Raw genomic sequence first — 25,493 nt, forward strand, 5'->3', positions numbered from 1 at the left:
CTTCTGATATAACGTATAACAAAACTGTATCAAGTCTCCGAGTGTTTTATAGACTTTCCTTGTTATGTCTCGGTGAACTTTGCCATTGTTTTGGTGAAGAATCCAAGACACCGTCACGGGTTGGTTCCCACGTCTGACTCGACAATAGGGTGAAAATTCTTAATGGATAATTTGCAAATCTGTGAGAGTGATCTGTGATTCATATGTCCGTATTACGGCACATTGCATAATAATAGTTGTTTTGGTTACGTGGCTATTGGGTTATGTGAGGTAAAGTTTTGTGCTGTCTAGTACGGTGAAAAGTTATTGTTCTATTGAATTTTGAATGGATTGGTACGATATTATATGACAAACAAATAGTGCTATCACCAAATAGCAACTTTATATTGTATCCATTTGACAAGTGTGTTAACAAACTAAAGTAGGTCAGATGATCTGGTTTATTTTTGTATTCCGAAATCTGTGAACCAGTTGTATTATGACTTTTAATTGAGGTTGTATAGTTTAGTGACAGTACTGTCAATAGTGCGAAAGGTATTTTTTAAAGTTTATAACCTTATTATGATCAAAGAAAATAATAATAAGAAGTAAATCAAAACAAAACAATGTATAAAAATAAAAGTTTTGCAGAGAAAATAAAAACGAAGGCCTAAATAAAGAAAAAAAATCAACGAGTATTATGCGGATGAAGGTGCAATAAATGATCAGTATAAAATAGAAAATGAATAAAAAACATACAAAGTACAGTTAAAAATATAAATATCACTACAGACAAATTTATAAATAACAACGTTGCCATAGTTTTAGACATTGATTAGGATAAAGTTTCTATTTTAAGAAACAATAATTGTGTATCTATTAAAAGAAAACGAAAATAGAAATAGTTTTTGGTAATGGTGATATAATCTTCTAATCTAAAACAAAATGTATATCTCAACAAAAAATCTAAGCAATAACAATCAACAGGCTTGTTATTTTTATGTTTCAAAGTAGCCGAAGATAATGACCATGATTCATTTCTGTAACGAGATATGGATTATTATTGTCCAATTTATGATATAGAAATCGGAGAAGAAACCATTTATTTCGATTGTTACACTAATCACGGATTTTATTATTGTAAAAATATAATTAACAATTTCATTTATAAAAGCATTTGTGCATGACTTGCGAATAGTTAAACTGATTTGGCTAATTTAGTGATGTATTGAAATTTAAAAAAAAAAACTGTACATTAAAAAGGTTTGTATAAAGTAATTTAATATTTATAAAAACAAACAGCTATTCATATTGTAAAAAATTAATATGGTACTATAAACACTAAATAAATAATTATAAAATAATTAAATACTAAATTATATCGATTAATAATATCAACAAATACAGAAATGTGTATTTGTTGATAATATGATGTTAACTGAAAAATTTCTTTTTATTATTATATCAGCCGTGGATATTTCAAATGCTAAACACAGGCCTTCCCCATAAAGAGATTTCGCCAGTAGTTGCCACGCTTGGCGGGCGGGTTAGCTACCGCTTTTAGGTTTTAGTGATGTTTTATGAGGAACACTGCTGTCCATCCTTCTACCATTAGGAAAGGAAAGGATAACCTATTCTATGCCGGGATCACATGGCGAGAAAGAATGCTAGGCATTCAATCTGCCTTTTGTACCAAACATTTTGTTTAATATAGTCAGTAAAGAATTAACTAATTAAAAATAAAATGTAATAAATAAGTAACAAAAATATGCGAGTTATAGCCAATGCAGTGTATGCTAACTCAAAATTGTTTACAATTGGTGAAGATATTGGACGGAGCAAACATAAAAAAAAACACATTTAAATAGAATAAGTTTTCATTTTTGAAGTCGCATTTTATTATTATAAAATAAAACAAGATAATATAGATAAATTCACTTTTGCTTATATTATTTCAAATAATTGTTATTACTACTGTATTTCTAAGTCTAATTAAGAATATATATTAAAAATAGGATTTATCATTAGAGAAATTAGAATTAGTATTTTATTTTTTATTTTTGTGTTAAGCATTTGACATATATTGTGCCCAAGGCTAAACTGACTACCTCTTCCAGAGCCTCTGACCTCTTCATTGTCTTACAACCTGCTATATCGTTCTCCTTAAATTTTGTCATGTTTAGATTTTCATCCAAGCTAAATTCTCTCTTATCATTTACGTGTTGCAGTCCATTTTAGAATGTTTCTAGATTACGAGTTGCGTCGTTTTCGTTCTCGATGCGTTGACGGAGTGAAAGTATATTTTTTTTTAATACGTCCGGCTGTCTTTAGTAAAAGTTGTGAGTGACGTAACAGTTTCTCGACTTTACAATGACATTGGTACCACTGTTTTCTCGTTTTGCCTCATCTGTTGTAACGATTAGCGTTTTTTAGAACACTTTAAGGCGTTTAGATTTGTATTTTTTAATCCAATACAATAAACTATTGTACTGGATGGTTTATAGAAAATTTCATGATATATATATATATATATATATATATATATATATATATATATATATATATATATATATATATATATATATATATATATATATATATATATATATATATATATGTATTATACTCATAATTTAATTGTTGTTAATTAAAGTGTATTAATACATATATTGCTGCTTATTACTTACTTTATCTTATATTAGTAACTTGTATGTTCTTATTATTTTTAAAATATATGTTCATTTTTTATCCGATATCTATATACATATGTGAGCTCATTAATTTCCCGTTATATATGTACATATATAGACATTGAAAGTTCTTATTATGAAGTAGATAATATCAAAATATATGTTAAATTAATAAGTTTATTATGATGCAATTCAGATTATGCTGTACGTACATAGTACATAATTATGATACGTTATAGATTATTATATATTATATCATATAAGCCATTAACTGCCCACTACTGAACATACGCCTTCCTTAAAAGAGGTGTTTTGCTAGTAGTTGCCATGCTTGGCGACGACGACACCCACGTGAAAGCAAGGTGCAGCCCATTTTAAACACATTATGATATATATTATTTATTTACTGAAACCTGTTTCTTATTTCTTAAAGCATACCACTTTTTATTAATTGTATAGAAAGAAAGCGAAAAATATACGATAAGACTTAAACAATAAACATTTGATTAAATTAAATCAGTATAAATAGTATAAAAAATACGTAAATTCATTTTTATATTTATTGTTTTAAATATATTAATTAGTAGTTTATCAGTTTTTAGAGTTCTTATTATTATGACAGCAAAATATCATTATTATCGTTCCTAATTCCTTTTCACTTTTTATCTGACATTTTTTTTAAATAAAATATATATATATATATATATATATATATATATATATATATATATATATATATATATATATATATATATATATATATATATATATATATATATATATATATATATATATGTTCTATATTATATGATAATCGTGTTAGAATTAGAACTTTGTGGACCCTTTTATTTAGTATTTTATTATCTATTCACCATTTAAATTTTATTATTTTTAAATATTTTAAGCGATTTCAAGAACGAGATTTTAATCTCTTGTATATATACAATACAATACAATATTTGCGATATCTTTATTAATTTTGTATCGATTAAGAAAAATATATTATATTCTATTTGGTTTACCTGAATATTGATCGTATGTTAGTTTAGGTCGATTTGAAATTTTTTTAAATTATTAAATTATTGCTTTCATGGATTCTTTCCCGCCCTTTCTACGGGTATAACGTCTGAACTTGTTTCTCTGTGCCCTACCTGCTGCAAATTACTCATCGACAGACTGCTTTCGCCTTTGTCGCCCGAGGCCCATCGGCTTTCTGTACCTCACACGTTTTATGTAACCTCCCCCTCTTCAGTCACACATACCCGCCAACTTAGTTTTGCTTTTCGAAATGTGTACTTTCTATTTTATACTCAAAGCACCGTCAGTTAAGATACTAATTCTATTGAAATCAATACTGAATGTTCATGTAACGTTTGTCAATGAATATGCCATCTTTAGATCATCTTCGCATTACAAATATATTTCGATTTCAACCTCAGAACTATTATGTTATAAGACTTAAAATAACTTGGCAAACGATAACAAGGCTCTTGAACTTGTTCAATGGACAGTATTAATACCGAAATACCTGTACATTCGAATTATGCTATATGCATCTTGCTACAATGGAATATGGTCGAAATTGGCTTGTAGACAAGTTTTAGGTCAGCAGCAATACTTGTTTAGACTTTAAAGGAAAACCGTCTGATGCAAACCGGACACAGGAACGCGTGAGAAGAAAACTTTCTTTCGTTTATACTAAAAAGAAATAAAGGACGTGGCTCTATAACACAATTCTTTGTGATGATGTAAGAAGTTGGTAAGGTATTTGACGGTGAATCATTTTGTGGCTATATCAGTATTGTATAGTTTTTATATACAATACAATAATAGCTTAATAGTAGTGTGGGTTTTTTATGCAATTTAAAATGGCATAAAAGCTGACGTCCTATCTGATGGAAAGTGGTAACTGTCGCCTACATGCAAAAACAACACCATAGACATTATAGAGCACTTTCTGAGAGAAACTTAATTATATCCTTCATATGTCGTCATTCTTAAGGAGCAAAGTTTAATGCCTCAAGATCTTGCAAGTATGTTATTCTAGAAATTTAAATATTTATATCTACAAGATTTTATCTCGATCAATTATTATTCACCTTTAAAAAACTATACAAGAATTATCTATGTACTATTTAACCTATAAATCTTACGGCAAAGTAGTTGTATATATATGTTTAATGTTTATATTTATTAATGTTATTTTATTCTATTTTGTTCTTTTTAGTATATGTAATTGGTTTGTATTTATTAGTTGTAATTTTGTTTTAATTATTATCATGAATATTATAAATAGTGCCCTCTCTCTCCCCCCTTTTATATATATATTTTTGGTGCCACTGAAAACCAGCTGTATGTTCACCTAGGACATACGTTAAAGCTGAGTGGAGCCATTTCAGTGCATTTTTGGATGTAAAAATGATTATTTTATGTTTATTTTTAATTATGGTAAATTCAGTTTAATTATATGTACATTTTATTTGCTCATTTTTTTTTCTCGTTTGTTGTTTATATTGTATTTTTTACATTGCACTGAATAAAATATTTTTCTTTCTTTCTTTCTTTCTTTCAATCTTTATCCTTATTCTTTTCATAGGAGAAATAATTGGACGACTATTAAAATGCTGGATATGTCTTGGTACAATCTTTCTTTCTTTCTCTATATAAACTATTACTCACTATAAACTATTATTTCAGACGTCAAGACGTTTCAAGTTTAATGAAAAACTTTTGTAGGTACTTTAATAATAGGCCCTTTTGCAGCACTGTCTGTTTGTAATAATTCCATATTTTCTCGTTTCTGTCGCTTAAGTAGTCTTGATACAAATAAATACATTGTTTATTTTTATGTATTAAAAATAAGGGCAAATTGAGTAGCTCCTCAAAAATTTTTGCGTACAGCAGAGTACTTTCTATACAGGCTTCTGTGGAAGACCAGCGTCGAAGAGTCATAGGGACTCTTCGGCTACTATGCCTATAGTAGTTTAGTTACTAATATAAAAAAAATATGTGAAATAAAACCTATCATGAGTTGTACTGTATTGTATTTATATATAGAAAAATAATTATTTACAGGGGCTTAATAATAACAGAAAAGTAATTTATTCAGTGACATTAGAAGTTTTTTTTTAATGGGTGATAATGATTTGGTATCAGCGAGGGATGACAGGCGAAGATAAAAGTGGGTCTGTTATCCTACTGTGATGATTTCATTATCAATTAACCACAGTGGTTTACGGGAGAGGTTGTGTGAAGGTTAAACTGAAAGAGTAATTTGCTAGCAACTGGATCGCTAGTCTTCATTACTAGCAATGGCTCCCCCCCTGATTTTTAGTAGTAACTTAGTAGGTAGATTGAAAATGTAATTAGGTTTTACTAATGATTAAAGAGGGACGCTATTGCCCTACTCTCAACTGTCACGTTCCCTTAGTCGCCTCTTACGACACCTACGGGAAAGGAACAAGTAGACGATTCTTGGCTGGGATCACATAGCGTCGGCGTTGTCACAATCTAAAAGGCTTCTTCTTTTCATTTAAGAGTTTCCCCTTGTCGGTGCAAGTAATTTATGCATCTTTTTCCAGCCTGTTCTATCCCAGGCCATATCCTTGACCTCCCTATACTACATGACACCTAGTGTTTCTTTTATCTGTCCCATGTAGTTATTCCTCGGTCGTCCTCTTATTATTTTGCTCCTTATTTTTCCTTCTATTATTCTCTTTAAAAAATCGTCATGTCGTATAAGATGGCCGAGCATTTTACCTATTCTAAAAGGCTTATCTAAGCCTAATCAACATATAGACGTAACGGCAAATATAATAAAATTATCAAGTAGTGCTAAATTAATTATATAATATTGCATATATAACATCCGTATAGAAACTAAATTCAAGTGCAACGGTTGCGTCACTCATTCATACACGGAGTTTGTGTTACGCCAGCAAGTCGTCATTGCTCTGTGTCTAATTTGTAGAGACTACAAGAAAATGTCACTATTCAGATGACTCGTAACATTTATACTTAACAATTTCACTTCCCAGAAAAAAAATGTGATATAAAATTTATAAGCCCAATATTATATTACGTGATTTAATGATTATTTGCTGAATTAATTATTAAGTTAGGTAATTAATGGACTTAGGAGAAATTAAATTTTATTATCCAATGCACAGATGTTAATTTTTTTTATGTAAGTTATTATTAGACTGATTGTGTAAGATGTTGTACGGCAGAGATAAAAGACAAGACTTTATAAAAAAGAGATGGGGACAATCTTGCAAATCAGATAACGGGGTTTTAAAGATAATTCGTTAAGCATATGAAAAAAAAAATATCTAATGCATTAACTGAATTCGAAATTAGGTTAATATGGAAAATTTAAATTAAACATAGAACATTCCCTTAAAAGAATGATTGTGTTTTGACCGTACTAATATATACATATATATATATCCGTATAGTTTTGGCATAAAATAGGCCGCCCTTCCCATTCCTGTGGGTGTCATAAGAATCGACTTAAGGAGGGCGAGTTATCTCTAAAGACTAACTGCTGTTGCCAATCCGCCTGCTAAGCGTGGCAACTATTGGCAAAGGGGAGGCTTATGTTCAGAAGTGGACAGTTAAAGGATGTATATATATATATATATATATATATATATATATATATATATATATATATATATATATACTTTTTAATAAAGAACTGAACCTCATTGAATTGAAGTAACTAGACAACAGCAGTTTTGCGTTCCATATCATTAACTAATAACTACTCCAGCATAAAATTTAACCAGTTAACGTGTAATTTAAGAACGATATCAATTATATCCCGTAACTGTTGATAAGTAATATCCGATTTATATGAAAAAATGAGGCTACCAGTATGAATAATGCATGCAAGATGTTGATTGAACACCGTTTGTGATGTGAGTGAAAATTCAATCGCATTTAAGAGAAAATAATTTCATATCAAGGTGGCCACTATAGCTTGTCAAATGTAGCAAAAGTTATGTATTTTTTTTTACTAAATCTAATCCCCGGTTCGGGTGCATGAATAAAGTTAAAAATGCTTTGTGTTAATATAGGACGTAGTCTAACAATTTACAAATTTTCATTTAATTCTGTCCAGCTAATTAAGTGTGATTAACATACGTTTTTGGTTGTATATAATATATAATACCTTCACATTCATGATACAAGGTGTGTCTCAACATCTGTATTTATTAATCTAGGATGCGGTCTATTTATATATTTTTTTATCAAATTATTATTTCTCTCCACTCTAAGGTTGTCTGGAAGTAGTCGCTATTTAGCAATAGACCGCACATGCTTGCTTTTTGTAATTAAATTTATATAATTAAATTAATAATATTTTCTTTATGTACATTTTGTTAATCTTTGTAATATGTATCATTCTTCGGATGGAACAATATAGAGTTTTCATTCATTCATTAATATAACAGTTTAAACGTGAATGAATAACAAAGATCCAAATACGAAACGTATTTATAAATTCACGTTTATAATAAAAATCACTAGGATAATAAAAATACCATACAGTTATACTAATTTACTGGCCCTCAGAATAAATATGATAGATAAGACGCAATATCTATTCTGTAAGTAACATTTTAAAAACATATTCCATAGAATACAACCCCGAAAGAAAATCGACTCAACTAAGAATGGAACCCATAACCTCATTTACGCAAAGCAACATACTTACCGCTGCGCTGTAGGGTGATATGATAAACTTTTTTCATCTCATCTAATTTGTTAATTCAAATGTAAACGATCACGAGGAGCGTGATTGGCGCACATTCAGAAAACGGCATCCATTACCGCCTATCATAATAAATGAGTTGAGATGGACAGGCCATCAAGAAAATCGAACATGAATAAAAAAAAATAGTTATATGCCGTATCATTTCCCATGTGAATTAAAAAGTGATTCGTACGTCAATCAAAGCGGTGTAATTTATCTCTAAGAGTATTAAATTTCAAGTAAAACCATTCAGCCGTTGAGTAATAAACAAAGATATATTTTTTATTTACTCTTTATTGTATCAGTTAAAAAATAATATTTTATATTTTTACTGATATATTCTACTATACAATGATTATTAATATGAATCATCATGGAAAAAATGGAATAAAGTTTTGAGCAATGTTTTTACTATTTAACAGATCGTGGTATTTAACAGTATCGTGGTACATCTTGAACACGATTTTTTTTACTTTACAAATAATATTTGTTTAGGAATATATATATACACATATATATAAAAGAATTTCAATGATTTCACTCCATACATTGAGATGAGTATTTAAACATTGTATTAATATTTAATTTTTTTATATTTATGTAAGAAATATTTATTTTTTTGTTTGTAATATATAACTATAAAAATAATTAACCCGCTTTTAAAAATTCTTACATTTATAAAATGCTACATTATCAGTAATAACGTTAGCAATAATATTATTTAAAAATAAACATGCGAAGCAAAGGCGGATCACTAGTAAAATATATTTTTAATTTGCGAAAAAAAAAATATGGCTTCACATACTTGATCAACATTGAATCGCGTGTGCTTTTGTGGGCTGAGTAGCTGTGTCTAGACACGTCATTTGCGTGTACAATGCCATTTAAAATTTCTTGTCGAGCACCGTTTTCTTAATATTGAAATTAAAAGTACTTTTATTATTCAAGATTTTTTTCACTCCGTAAACCGATTATCATTTATAAAAGGGAAGAAAGATTTTTAAGTGACTACTATGTACGCAGGTACGCAATATAGAACAATTCCTACTAGAATATAAGGACAGGAGATGTGATCTAAAGTATATTGCAGTTAATCAGTGGATGAAAAATAATTAAAAGTAACTTATATAATACTAGTTTCGCTACGCGACTTTGTTCGCGTAGTCGGGATATATCGGCCCATATAAAAAGAGATCTATTTTCTACTTCATTCCAAAAATAACATTCCTATCAAATTTCACAACGATTACTTAAGTTTAATATAATATTATGATCTAACAAACAGATACACTTTCATATTTATAATATCAGTAAGGATTATACTACATATATACATACATATCTGTCACGCCTGTCTCCTATTAGAGTAGGTAGAAACAATGGAACGCCAAATGCTTCGATTCAAACAAACCTCTTTCGCTTCTTCCACATTCATCAATCTTTTCATACACGCTCGCCGGTTACGGGTAATCTATTAGTACTATAATGCATTTAAATTCCACACCTATAAATAGTTTTAAAATAATTTAAAAGTATTTATTAAAAAAAAAAACAAATTTCCTATCAGAAGTGAACGTTAAGTTTTATTAAATATATTAATTAATAATAATTTTAAGTGAACATTTTTTTTATTTGACTTAATTTAATTTGTTTAAACTGAAATTAATTTCTGTTTAATTTATATAACTGAAACATAGTCTCAATTGCTTGACATATGTGGACGCTACAAGTTGCTCAGTGAGCTATGAACTCAAAGTTTCACTGCGTGATAGAATCCGGAAGTTCCGGAATACGGATATACGCGCAACTAGAGCGATTGACATATTCCGCAGGATCTGTAGTCAGTCAAAATTGATCACATTGCTCGAGCAACTGACAACTGACAGGAAATAAAAAAAATTAAGTAGAAATCCTTTGCTTGCAAGCGTAGTATGGAGTGATTATATGCGAGATGGAGATATAATCTTCAAAATATTGCATGAGGTACGATGGATGAAGGTAGAACAGGATTGTACTTTTGTTGGAATGTAAAGAAGATTTTTTGTACTAAATGGAGAGAATATCCTCTCATCACCACATAGTGATACATATATTGTTAGTTCAATTACTTTTATCATCAACAGTTTCAGAAAAACTGGCAAGAAGACCGTTATATTTTTTTTTAAATATAGTGCATTGTTTTTGGTACATAAAAATCATAAACGTAGAATCAAATTTAGACAGACTTAATTACTAAAAAAATAATATGTATATTGTGTGACATGTCTGTCTGTCACAATTATTCACTGAATCTATTGGAATAAATACAAAAAACATCCCTAGTTTTACAGGTATCCATAGGCTACAGTAACTCTGTTTACCATCAGATAGGCCATGTGCTTGTTTGCCACTAAAGTAGTATAAAAAAATACTAACTAGGTATGTATTTTAAAACAAGTTCTATGAGTTAGAATAATAGGGTTTCCAGTGAAAACACTAATGCATAATTCCTGGAAAATTCATTATGATAAGCTAATTGACTTTACTGTATAATTTTTTTTTATACAATTTAGAATGGCAAACAAGCTGACGGCCCACCTGATGGAAAGTGGTAACCGTCGCCTATAGACATGAGCAGTACCATGGACATAACAGAGTATACTGTGTCGCCCATGATTCCCTCCCTTGCGTTGCCATTCCTGAGGACTCAGATGTTATTCCTCTGTACCCAGTAAATTTACGCCAAACACAAGTAACATTTTCTTTTATGTATTATTCCTTCACTAATATTCCGATACCAGAAACCAATAACGCCGATGGAGTTACCATTCGATTACTATGCATTAAAAAAAAATAAAACGGAAATAATTCTTGTGAGTGTGCGTGTGCAGTTATGCGTGTGTGTGAGAGAAAAAGTGACCTAATGAGAGTTTGTGCAATAAAATGATCATTTTGATTTATATTTCCTGCGCATGCGTTTAATTGTTCTTCAAATAATATCAATTTCTGGTATTGTGACACGCAATTCCAATACAATGTAATTATTCATTAAATGAGTTATTATGAGATCGATCAAACATTATCAATTGTACAACACCAACGTGTCGAGGGGAAAAGGGATTGTTAGTAATGAAGACTAAGAATCCCATTGCTAGCAATATACCCAACCAGGTCAACCTATCATGGAAACTATCATGATTATCTCCTGATGAATTAATCATGATGGGCTAACTGGCTTGTTTTCATCCTAATCGATCACCCTTCACTGGTGCCCCGTCAGCGTATCCCATTAGCGCAGGCGGGGTTACCACTCCATTTACATCCAATAAAAAAAAAACACCAACGTGTCAGCAACAAACAAGTATCATATGTAGAATATAACAGTCTTTTTTCTTACATTTTCGATGATAACTAAAAACTAAGTAGAATAAAAGTAAATAAAAATCAGTTTAAAATATACAATACAAGCTCTCTCATATGATACCCCACTTGAACTAGCAGATTAATTGTTAAATATTGAGTAAACGTTTTGGACCTTTTGGTACAGAACCCTAAAGAGTAATACCTAATTGATTAAAATTTTACATAAAACCCAAAACATGGTCTTGGACATGAATGTAATTGTCTTCTTTTTTAATTTGGAGACTTCTTCATTTTTAAATTTCATGGAACTACAGAAGATTTTATGAGAGATATACAGTAAGTATCATAATGTTAAGTATGTAAGAGTAGATAATTATCTAGAATATAAGACGAAATATGGAACTTGGTTTCTAGGATATACATAACATATCGGATAAATAATAATTTAAAATGTTGTACAGTAGAGCAAAAAAGTGTATACAACATTTTAAAGATATTAGCTTTTTTTTTATACAACTTAAAATGGCAAACAAGCTGACAGCCCACCTGATGTAAAGTGGTAATCGTCGCCTATAGATGGCAAACAAGCGTCGAAAAAGGTGTGCATCCCTGGTGCGCAGAGTACGTGCCAGCACCAACAGCATCCTGTGTATGATAACAAGCAGGCTGGACTGTGTGTACGGTAATCGCTGCTGCGCAATTTCCAATGGAATTGTGCAGTGGTGATTATCTGTATACTGCTTAATATATTGTATGTGTGTATGTGTGTGTATGTGTATTGTGTATGTAAATTTACTAATAAATATTTAATGGACCAAAAAGTCTGAAATAAAAAAAATATTATTATTATTATTATAGATATGAGCAGTACCATGGACATAACAGAGTATACTGTTTCGCCCATGATACCACGAAGGTGGCAAACCAGCATATAGCTTGTCTAATGATAAATGGTTACTGTAGCCTATGAACGCCTGTAACACTAGGGATATCACATGCGCGTTGTCGATCCTGAAGAAACCTTAATATACCCTTTTTGAAGAACCCCATGTGACCATTTAGGTTCAAGCGTGTAAAGATAAATTCCCTGTCGATGGCGAGCGATGCGATGATAAAAAGTAGCTGTGGGGCATCATTTTAAACAATTCCTCAGAACACAATCCGATATACAAATAGAATACATATACATTATTAAGAGTAAAAAAGTACATTTGAAGGTATTTTTTTCACATACTGTTTTTTATATTACTGATACTACTATACTAAACAATAACTATAGTGATTCTATTCATGTCAATTAATGGTTAAATAACCATTCTATTTATTAAGTAAACAGTACGAGTACATATATTTTAAGTTCAAACATGTTTGATTTCGAAGTTGATACTTATTTTAATATAAACCTTATTCTTACTAATATTATAGATATTAAAGCGACTTTATTTGCTTTTTTTTATTATAATGTAGTACCTTAATAGCCTAACTAATTACTATGAAATTTAATATATACGTACTATGTGACACAGAGAAATTTATAGCCTATACCCCTTTTTAACTTTATGTTCGATCAGTCAGTGTATCCTAGTCACATGAACGAAGTCGGGGCTAAATGTTAGTTATCTGTAAAAATAAATAGGTTATTTTACTATGCAGAATAATTTTCATATACTCGTACACCTGATTTTAAAATATGTGCAAATAGAAAAAAAATATACATTGATATAGATATAAATAATTGTCATAGGTTGCTTAATATTATTAAATATTGAAGTAAGTTCTTAATGACAAACCCCATTGTTACGAAAAACTAAACATCATCAACATCATCATAAGTGTCTATTAAAACGTAGCTTTATAGCATTATATTTTTAGTTTCTTTTTTATTTATTTTTTTATACAATTTAGAATGGCAAACAAGCTGACGGCTCACCTGGTGGAAAGTGGTAACCGTCGCCTATAGACATGAGCAGTACCATGGACATAACAGAGTATACTGTTTCGCCCATGATACCCTCCATGCGTTGCCATTCCTGAGGACTCAGATGTTATTCCTCTGTACCCAGTAAATTCACGCCATATCCCACCCTTCAAACCGAAACACAGCCATGCAAACACAACTGCTTCACGGTTGAAACACGAATGGGACAGAGGTGCTCAAGCAATCAACTTTTGTACAAAGTCTCCCTCTGATAAATTCTGTTGTAATCTGGTAGTTCTGTTTTGTATTGTACTTTATAAAAAATACTCAATTTATCAAAATCATAAAACTTTTCTCCCCAAGCATACGAAGCAACTGCATAAATGCATCGATGCATCCCTCTCAGTAAAGACCACTGTACCGTGAAACAAAGCACATATAAACGCTACATGTGTTCTAGATTTAGAGACAGTGCTTATATCGCCACGAAGTGCACATACCGCCAACATGGTACCTCATTACCTTCTAATCCTCACCTTGGCTGCAGCAGCAACTGCAAGAACAGCATCCACCAATCAGAACACAATAGACGAAGGCCGAAGTTCAGAGGACAATGTATTAGGAGATCTTAAAATTGCATATGAAACATACAAAGACTGCAGTGGGAGCGAGATAGCGAATTGTTTGAAGAGAAAATTGGCAAAGGCACTAACTAGATTAGCTAAAAGTGATGAACTCACTTTACTAAGTGGAGTTACAGTAGTTAGAGATAAGGATGCTAAAGTTGAAGAAGCGAAAATCGAAGAAGCGGTCCCGAGAGGACTTGATGAAGGGTCCCTGGATAACTTAATATTGGACAAAATTGTTGGATTCATGAGGACACATACTTTCCAGGTAAATATAACCTATTTATATAGCTTAGCGTCTATGAAATAAATCTTAAAGAGCACAAAAGTGACATGCGATTGCTTTTCTATTAATTATTAATTCTAACGTGACAATATTAATTCATATTTCAATTTGAGTTGATTTTGCAAAGCATTTGAGTGTTCATTTGTTGTAAGTTATGAGTTTTTCTTAAATATTAAGAATATTATATTTAAATAAGACAGTACTTAAGTACTGTCTTTAACTATAATTTTATTATTACTTGTTCAATTTGTAAGTATATATCAGTAGTTACATTAATCATTAAGTAAACAATATTCTACTTTGTCTTATCAATCTACATGAGTAACAAATTCAAACAAATCTTAGTATCTGATAATAATACGAATCTGACAAAGTAGTAGCATTTATTTATGATTACAATGTCTTTACTGTAGTAACATTAAAAATACAAAAATTACATTTAGTCTTTTTTATTATTATGTATGATGATATCAGTCTTTACAGTCTACTGCTGAATATAGGCCTTTATCTATTGGGGGGGTTTTGTCAATAGTTGCCATGCTTGGCAGGCGGATTGGCAACCACAGTTAGGCTTTAGTGATGTTTTAAAAGAAACGCTGCTGTCTATCCGTCATAACCATTAAGTTCCCTTAGTCGACTTCTACGACACCCACGGGAAAGGAAGGAGTAGCCCATTCTATGCCGGGACTACACGGCGTATTGTAATAAAATATTATTATGATAATACAATGTAATAGATACCAATAATATTTATTACGACATTTAGAATAAAATATGAATAATTTTTTAGAGCTATTTTTATACGTACCCTGCATTTTCTTAATTCGACTATTTATTTGGTACCTGTATATTATAGATATCTGAATGAAATTTTGCAAAAAGAAACTTTTATTGTATGTCTTTACCGTCATATATAGGAATCTACTGCAAAATTTATACTCTTGTATTATTTGATGGGATAGGTAGAGACAGATGAATATATCTAAGGAAATTGTAAAATTTTCATTGATAAATGAAAAATTTGATTAAGAACTAGAAGGAATCAAAAGAGTTGACATAATTAAAGACACATTCAATTATATTGTTAAAACTTTTCTCAAGATCAACGAGAAGTAGCAAATGCGCAATATGTATAATAAAACTATTTGTTCCTATGTTACTTAATGTAACATAACAACAATAATAGTGATGTAAGCTTAATGATGATTACATTGACCCGAGTCACAATAGAATGTACAAGATTATTTATTATTCATATCATGCTTAGATGAGTTACGTATTTATATTCATACATGAATATGGGTGAATACTTTTGGATAATCTGTTTTTTATTTAATGTTATGGTTGATAATGAACGATAGATGTTTTTAGTTGTTTTCGAACTGATACCTTCCTTTATAATTTCATCAACGTACAACCTACTACAGTTCCATCCCAAATATATTATTCCAGGCACCATTTCTATGTAAAATCACGCTTTGGGATCAACTTCCAGCATCAATATTCCGAATCGATACCCCATAGTAATCTTCAAGAAAAGAACATATTCCTCTTTAAAAGGCCGGTAGGAAACCTACAATTTCATGAGTATTGCAAATGCTCATGGATGGTGATAGTTGCTTACCTTCAGAAAAGTGATTACTTGCTCCCTGTGTTATAATAAAGTAGTTCTAGATAATAGTATTAAAATAGAGTTAATATTAATGACATAAAAAGGAGAGAAAAATAAAGAAAAGAAATGAAAAAAGAAGAAACAAAACGGAAAAATCTCAAGAAATGGAAAGTTGAGAATATTCCGTAAGGAAACGAATAAATGTTATCTTTTAAAGAAGACTACTTATCAACAAGCGATATTAGGTATACTGTAATTATTATTACATTAACGAATACAGGATATCAAATTTATTATAAAATCACGGAAATAAATTTATGGAAACGTACAAGCGTTCCTGACACAAATGTGAAAAAAAAACAGTAATATATTGCCAATTAGAGATTACATTAACGTCTTTTTAAGGATACTGTGGAAGTTAACCTAATAAGGTATATTGCTAGTAATGAAGCTGTTAAACCCTATTCCTAATAATTTCTTTCCCTATTATACTGGTACGTTGTGCTTTGTTATCTTAGCTTTTTGCAGATGCAGATTAAGAGTTGCGTTCTTATTTTGTCACAACCGAGGGAAAGGGATTGTTAGAAATGAGGTCTGCTTCCTCATTGTTAGCAATAAACCTAGCAGGTGAACTTCTACGCGGTGCTCTTTTAAAATCGTCGTGGTTATTATTGTTGACTTCGTCATGATGGGCTTACTGATCTAATTTCAATTTCTCATCTTATCTTATATTCGCATATGGGGTCAGTTAAGCCGTTGCACGTCGACCCATCGGGATCTTTTGTACTTCCTCATGCCTTATACCATCATTTCATAGATCCTATGTGTTACCTTAACAATATCCCACGGTTTAAGATATCTCTAGTCCCCTGGCTCTGGATAAGCCGTTCCCAGTAGACTCATGCGCATGCTCGCTAACGAATCACAGTTGTACATCAAGTGTTCCATGGATTCCGATTTCTCCCCGCACAGTCTGCACAGTGTGTCCGAAGATAGATCCATCTTGTGTAGTATATGGCTTATTAGCATATGTCCAGTTAAGGCACCCATAATGAGTCTTGCCTGTTGTCTGCCACCGCTGTAGATAAGTTTATCCCATCCTTCAACATTGTCATTTAAGAACTTTTTAGAATATCTAAGACCCTTCAAAGTTCTCCATTCCTTTTGCTATTTTTTCTCTCACATACTCCTCAAGGGCAGAGTTAATTTTAACTTCACTATCATCTTTTATTGATGCCTCGCTAGAGTATACCAATAGGGTAGGCGGGATTACTATTTCATTCTCACCCATTAATAGACCCTCCATCACAATAGAAAATCACCATTATCATCATCATGATATCAGTCTTTAACATAAATCTAGCTCTTGGGGAGTTTTGCCAGTAGTTGCCAGGCTTGACAAGTGGATTGATAATTGCAGTTTGGCTTTGGAGATGTTAAAGAGGGACGCTGCTGCCCATCCCTCGCCCTCCTTTAGTCGCCTCTTACGACACCGACGGTAAAGGAAAGGGTCTATGCTGGAACCATACAGCAAATGACACACAACAAGAAATGCGTGCACAAAATTACTAGCAGTTTTTTACAATGTCAAAATAAACTTACATAGAGGCGGGCAGGCTTAAATAAAAAAAAAATACTTTTTAACTTCTATTATTCTTACTGACTCTTGACTCCTGTAATATTATTATCTTATATATATATATATATATATATATATATATATATATATATATATATTATATTATATTTTTTTTCTTATATAGAATGAATACATATTTTTTAGTTCAATGGACACCAATATACGTAGTCCGAAAAGAAAACCGGTATTATAACGTGGTGCATTTGAAAAAAAATCACTACATACCGTGCGTCGACGCACCGTGACTGCTTTCTCGTTGCATCTCTATAATTGCATGCAATTAATTCATCTTCACTTTTTTTCCCCGATACACTCTATTAAGCAGTTTTCTTAGACCAGCCTACTTAATTTGTAATAACAATTTCTTCTGTTAATTGGTGCAAACTTGTGAATGCGTGTTGGACTCGAAGAAACAACGCAGATACGTGTACTTAATATGTAATTTAATTGCCAACGCGTTTCAATATGACGTGACTAGGTCGTGTTTCAAAACAATCGTTTGATGATCTTCATGGTGTTATGTTTTTTTTTAATGGGGCGGGGTATGTTAGATGATAGGTGAGGAAGAAAGCAAGTCAGTTGGCCCATCGTGAACAATTCCACAAGAATTAACGTCGATGATTTACTGGGGGAACCGCGTGGAGATGGTAGGGAATATTACTAGCAATAAAACCTATTACTAGCAATCCCTTTCCCTCCCAAATACAGTGGTAGGTCCGTCACCTTATATAATTAATTATAAATTAATAAGTAACTGAAATTTCGGATCAATTTCTCTATTTTTTTTTTCTAAATTTTATAGAGCTTAATTAAATGTTAAATTTAAACGTAATAAAACTAACATCAACAGTGAACGCTCCCAAGCACAAGCGCGCGCGCGCGCGCGCGCGCACACACACACACACACACACACACACACACACACACACACACACACACACACACACACACACACACACACACACGTATATACATACCTACACACAGAGAGAGAGATAGAGAGAGACACACACATAGAGAATGAGTTGTGTAAATACATTTTAGTCATTGAAAATTTGTATTTTTTTTAATGGATGATAGGGGAATGATAACCCCACCCGCGCTATCGGTATACACCGACGGGACACCAGTGAAGGATGATAGGTGAGGAGATGAAGTAGGTCAGTTAGCCCATCGTGGCGAATTCAACAAGAATTGTTCACGATGGTTTCCAGGGGGAACCACGTGGAGGTCGACCTAATAGGGCATATTGCTAGCAATGGGGCTGTCAAACTCCATTACTAACAACAATCCCTTTCCCCCCTGAAAATTTGTATTTGAATTCAGAACGCAAAACTGTCTCCCTTCAAATATATTTTGCTTTGATTTTTCACATTTATGCCGAATAGTAGTAGTAGGCATAAATGAGATATTTCCATTTCCGTTAATACACATAGTACTTATGAATACATGTACTTTATGAATACCTTACGTAAAATAAAAAAAATATGCCGAACTCTGAACACATGCATGCTTGTGTTAGTGAGTTTTCTGGCTTCGTTGCGTTGCGTTCGTTTCCTATTTAAAACTATAATTACCGTCTATTAAACTATATTTCCTATTCGAATGGTTTGTGCTTACCATATTATCTAGTGTATTGTAAAAAAGCCCGTAATTTAATAACCTCCATTTCACGATGATAAACACATTTCTTTTCTTATAAGATAATCTATGCTGGGTTTTATTTTCGGAATGATCTTTTGAAATCATTAATATTTAAAATTAAATAATTTTTAATTGCAACTTTAGCCTATAATCTTCTCCATGCCATATGGTACGTGCATATATACTAAATTTAATAATGATAGCTAAGCGGTTAAAGTATTAAGATTAATAAAAAATCACTTTCATATTTATAATACTAAGAAAAAAAAAATTTCAATTCAGTCTGATTAATTATATTTAATCAACTGATTTTATTCTATTTTAAATCTATAATACTTACTCCTACATTAATATTGTGATGACGAAGCTTCCGTTTTTATTTAAGAATCAAAAAACTTCTTGTTGAATAGAATTCACGGTCTAAATTCATATACACATTTTTTTAATATATATAAGAAGCATCTTGGTTAGATAAAAAAATCGAAGTGCTTCGATTGTTGGTTGGAAAACATGTGTGTAAAATTACTTTTTAAAAAAAAATGTATTTGTAAATATAGAAAGGCATATTTTCATGACATGATCATAACTTACTATAAGCCCAAAGCATCTCACTGTAATAATATTGGTATATTTATTATAATTATTATACATAAAACATTTTCAATTCCAGGTCAAATTCCCTAGCAGCTCAGACGTAGAGGAAGGTCGTGGAAGGAGGAAGAAACTCGCACCACTCCTGGCGATTCCTCTCCTCATCGGCGGTATGCTGGTGCCTCTCGCATTTGGGGCTCTAGCTCTGCTTGCTGGCAAGGCATTGATTGTGTCCAAACTTGCCCTGGTGTTGGCAGGTATCATCGGGCTGAAGAAACTCCTCAGTCCAAGTGGAGGTGGGGAGGCGCACGAAGTTGTTGTCTCGTCCGGTGGCCATGGAGGTGCTGGATGGAGCAGGTAAATATAATTATGATACCTCGCCAGCATTATTATTACGACCCACCTATTATTCACTGCTGAATAGAGTTTTCTCATAATCACAACAAAGATACATACATATTGTAAAACTAGCGACCTAGCTCGGCTTCGCTCGAAATCGTTAAACGTATAGGTGAATCAAGAACTGCTTACTTTCTAAGGTCTCTTCAAAAATAAATGAAAAACTTTTTAAATATAATTAAAATTATGTTCTACAAAAAAAAAAAAGACTTTAGTTATGGCAAAACCAGCACCTATTTCCTATATGCACCTATTTAAACAATATCCACCTATTTTCCAATATGCACCTATTTCCACAATATACCCGCACTTAGACACTGCGACCGCAATGTAGATTAGCAAGACCATTCTCGAAGCTACAATTATTCCATTCGAGCCTTTACGCAATGTCAATAAAAATTTACGATAAAATACCAATGAACTTAAAAGGTGAGGATGATTCTAAAAAGTTTAAAATAGCTCTAAAAAAATATTTAATTACAAAAAGTTATTATACACTACAGGAATTTTTCAATGAGAAAATTTAATTGTATTTGTACCTATTTGTTTCAATGTAATAATGTTTTATTTATTTTATGTTAATCGACGATACATATATATAATGTAAAAATTTTGTTATGTACTTTATGAAATGTTTATTAATGTGATTGCTGCGCCCTTCCAGGGTTCATGTTGATTCTTTACTTTTAATAACTTAAGACCTATATTGTTACAACATGAAATAGCAATAAATGATTGAATTGAATTGAATTGCATTGTAGGAAGTCAGTGGATACAGGTGGCTCAGGACCGTTTCATATGGGCAATCTATGGGGGATGCCTATATTTAGCAGTGGACAGATAATGGCTGTATGATGATGATGATGATCACTAAGCTGGCCGATGATTTAATATGAATTATTTCGAATATTTTACCTATTTTACTGTTGCATTATGTTCCGCTTTGTTAATCACCTTTTTTCCCGGGTTTGAAAAAGAGTAGTAAGAATTTTTACCCTATAAGTTTTTCTACCTAAAGGAATATGCCTCAAGAGACATTGCCTTATAGACCGATGATAGATATTCTTTAATCGCGTTTTCACAACTAAATGCAGCAAAAATTGTGTTGAGCGATTAGTTCGTCGCGGTTCCTGCTAATTACTTTAATCTCTATTAATTTATTACAGAGAAATTTGTCGGGAAAGAGAAATTGTGGAACGCAAAAGGTTGAGGGCCATTAGCTTATTTCATGTTTCAAATACGAATAACAATTTCTATCCTAGGCTCAATCCTATTAAATCTGTACAAAGAAACTTTTTCAAAAAGACTATTCACTCTACGATAAACATCTTACTTATAATAAAGAATTCTAGAAATTCAATAATGATTTTGACCTCCATATATTTATGATTTAATTAATTATTACTTAATTTTATATAAAAGTCAAGGTTATTGTATCATAATACATAACTATCTTAGCCTCGTAACATCGACTGTCCAGGATAAAAATCGTCTATATCCATACATGTACTGTATATGGGACGGAGAACGTCCCATATATTACATGTATACACAATTTTATAGAAATTGGTTAAGGTACTAAAAATAACTATTAAATTCACTTTCATATTTATAATATTAGTAAAGATTATGCAGAATTTAAATATAATATTAATTACATTTAAATTTTTACATTTTTTTTCTGTCATTGCAACATCGCTGGCATCAAATCTATTATGAGTTTACTTTTTTTTATAATTTTTTTATTTTTATTATAGCTTTATAAATGAATTAGTTTAGTAGCCAAAACATGAATAATATAATAAATATTCACCCTTAAAGTCTCAAAAGAATAAATGAATTAATAATATTTTTATATTATTTACAGATCACTCGAGAAGGCTCAAGACTTGGCGTACAAAGCATACGCTCACTAGATTAACAAACCCACCGAAATACGTTAACTATTTGAATGTTAAGGAACAACCATTAAGTTTCACCTAACTACATATCAAGACGTATAATATAATATAATTATTTATAAATGGTAACGTGCCCTCCGGTTACTAAGTAAAGTTTTGTCTTAAGACATTGCTCTAGAAATTTTAAATGCATGTTTGATAATTATTCGAAATCCAGATATAGTTATGGTGTGTCAGATTTGATTTTTTTTATATAATTTATTAATATTTATTGAGATCAGACTTTTGAACTCTCAGTATTACGGATTTGTCAGATTTCTGATCAATCGTAGTGGGTTAGAGATAAAGAACGACAATGGCATAAATGTATGGACTAACGATTTGTATGTAAGCTAGATGAGTTAGAGTATATGAACTGTATTACTCTAAGCATTTTAGTAAATACCTCAATACTCTTAAATACGGAAATGGACGCTTCGCAATGTAAATTATTATTTAATCTAATTTATTAATTATACCAGCAGTATATAAAATAAGTGTGTACAATGAGCCTTTGGAATTTGCTTTAATTTATTTACATTATATACTACACATAAAATATATACTTATGCGACTCATTATATTTTAATAGAAATTTATTATTTAATTTTGATATTACAAATATTTTTTTCAATTATTATATGTATTTTTTTTATATTTAAACAAAAAATATTGTTTATAAAAATATATCGAATATATTTTTATTTATTTAAATATGATGTGTACAAAATGGGATTTATATTTAAGGTTATATTTTATTATATTTGGGGATCATACTAATTTTATTTATATATTTTTTGAATTTATATATCTATTTACATTACAGAAAAAAATATGTTTATAAATATAAAATAATACAAAGTATACATTTAATTAAAATATATATAAATGGAGGTTGTATGTGTGTATGTATGCAAATAAAACACATTTATAATATCTTGTACATATGTAAATAAAATATTGCATTTATATAATATATTATCGTTTTATATCGAAGGCGTTGAATAACCAAATATTATTATAATTATTTTTATTAAGTTGTTAACTTATCGATCTCATATTTATTTATCATTTTATTTAATTAAATTCTCGTAACGATGTAAATAAATTAATATGTATATATTCTATTGTTATATTTTCCGTTGTTAATTATTCTTTTTTTTTGTCAGATTATTTCACTTAAAATATAATCAAACGTTAATAAACTGTTGGTTACTAGAAATTGTTTTTATTCATTTAAATTTTTTCTGTTACTTTAATCCACAAGTAGGAAAGGACATAGAGCAAAGAAAAGTAATGTAGGGTGATCTCCTATAAAATTTCAAATATGAAATAACGATCTCTTCCTTGAAGTTACTTTTATAAAATGAAACATCTCGTTTCTATCTAAGGAAAGTGGCAGTCAACCATAAGGCCTGCCCGAACTTGTATTACTAAAGGAACCGATACAGATGCACATGGATACTTGTATTACTAAAGAATAGTACCAACTTACAAGCGTTGGTACTACACAACGTAAGTAGTTGATATACTATTAAAATCCACAATATCCAACAATTCTCGTTTCTGGTACGCATACACTACCATACCCCATCCACCTCTCGAATTGAAACACGACCACATATCTACATTGTGGTAGCAACACGAGTGGGACAATAGTACCGAAGCTGATGATTTTGTACAAAGTCTCACTGTGACAATAAATATCAGGTTTGTATTTTATTGAAATAGAAATATTTGTATGACAAATGCTTAATTTAAACAGACATCTTTCACCATATATTAATGGCAAAATTACACATCATCATAATCATGATCATTATATCAGCCGTTACTTGTCCACTGCTAAATATAGTTTTTCCCCATAGATTGCTATGAGGAATAATCACAAGCCACCTGAATCCACTGATTTCCTATAAAGGTATTTGAGGTCGTCACTTCATCTAATGGGAGATCTTCCGACACTGCTTTTTACCATACGAAGGTATGCCACTCAAGAACCTTTCCTCCCCATCAGTTATCGGTTCTTCGGGCTATGTGACAATAACACAAGTAAAATTTAATTAATATTCCAAAATGTTATTAACTTTCGCTGTAAATGCAAATAATTTTGCACACTTACCTAATGAACTGTTTTCAGCCACTGTTATGGCGCGAACAATGGTTGCAGTCGCATACGCTTATTGGCTCATGTATAATGCAGTGCAAGTACTCTGTCAAAATTATGCCACACATTTTTGACACACTTTAATAACTTTTCAAATAATTATAAGCACAGAATATAATATAAACTTTAGTATTCTATACCGTGTGGTCCCGGCATAGAATGGACTATCCCCTCCTTTCCTTAGTGTGAAGTCTTGGGGACAAATGCATAATTGTTACATGTCTTTTTTATTTCAATAATTATTATTATATTTCTCGTGGGTGTCGTATGAGGCGACTGAGGTAATTTAATGATCGAGGGGTTGTCAGCAGCGTCCCTTTTAAAACATCACCAAAGCCTAACTACAGTTGCCAACCTGCCAACACTGCCACGATTGGCAACTACTAACAAAGCCTTTCGTATAGGGAAGGTTCATTAGTGGACAGTTAACGACTAATATGATGTTAATATAAACCTATATTGATTTAAAATGACATGTCTGTTTTACATGTTTGAGCAAAATAATTTGTATCAATAAATAAACGACATATAGATTTCAACAAAGAGCTCCTGCTTGTTCTTCAACTTTGCTATATATATATATATATATATATATATATATATATATATATATATATATATATATATATATATATATATATATATATATATATATATGTACAAGAGCAAAAAAGTACTGGAAAACTAATAAAACAATATCGAACTAAATAGATAAAAAATAAACATACTCGGTATTTTTTATTCTCAAATAAATAGTGTTTATTTGAGAATATTAATTTAATAGAAACGGAAATGAAATGTGAAAATATCATGACTTAGTGTTTATTTAAGAGATTTTATGTTTGTCATCCACTCTATTGAATGATTCTATAAAAATTAACCTTTTACTTATAAAAGCT

The 25,493-nt window shown here is 30.8% G+C and overlaps 1 protein-coding gene across 1 annotated transcript; it reads left to right on the plus strand.

Moving 5' to 3' along the window:
- Positions 1-14,168: 14,168 nt before the first annotated feature.
- LOC113514415 (uncharacterized) lies at positions 14,169-23,502 on the plus strand. Its single transcript, XM_026898499.3, has 3 exons — positions 14,169-14,584; positions 20,168-20,445; positions 22,355-23,502. The coding sequence occupies exons 1-3, from the start codon at positions 14,198-14,200 to the stop codon at positions 22,401-22,403; spliced, it is 714 nt and encodes a 237-aa protein (XP_026754300.1). The 5' UTR covers positions 14,169-14,197; the 3' UTR covers positions 22,404-23,502.
- Positions 23,503-25,493: the final 1,991 nt, after the last annotated feature.

This window comes from Galleria mellonella, unplaced genomic scaffold (assembly GCF_026898425.1).
Source record: "Galleria mellonella isolate WM207_F2 unplaced genomic scaffold, CSIRO_AGI_GalMel_v1 utg35, whole genome shotgun sequence".
NCBI lineage: Eukaryota > Metazoa > Arthropoda > Insecta > Lepidoptera > Pyralidae > Galleria > Galleria mellonella.

Excerpts from the sequence above, each read along its gene's own strand:
- LOC113514415 (XM_026898499.3), top strand. The coding sequence starts at position 14,198 with ATGGTACCTCATTACCTTCTAATCCTCACCTTGGCTGCAGCAGCAACT. Across the intron at positions 14,585-20,167 it reads TGAGGACACATACTTTCCAG|GTCAAATTCCCTAGCAGCTC; the intron begins GTAAATATAACC and ends TTTCAATTCCAG. Across the intron at positions 20,446-22,354 it reads GGAGGTGCTGGATGGAGCAG|ATCACTCGAGAAGGCTCAAG; the intron begins GTAAATATAATT and ends TATTATTTACAG.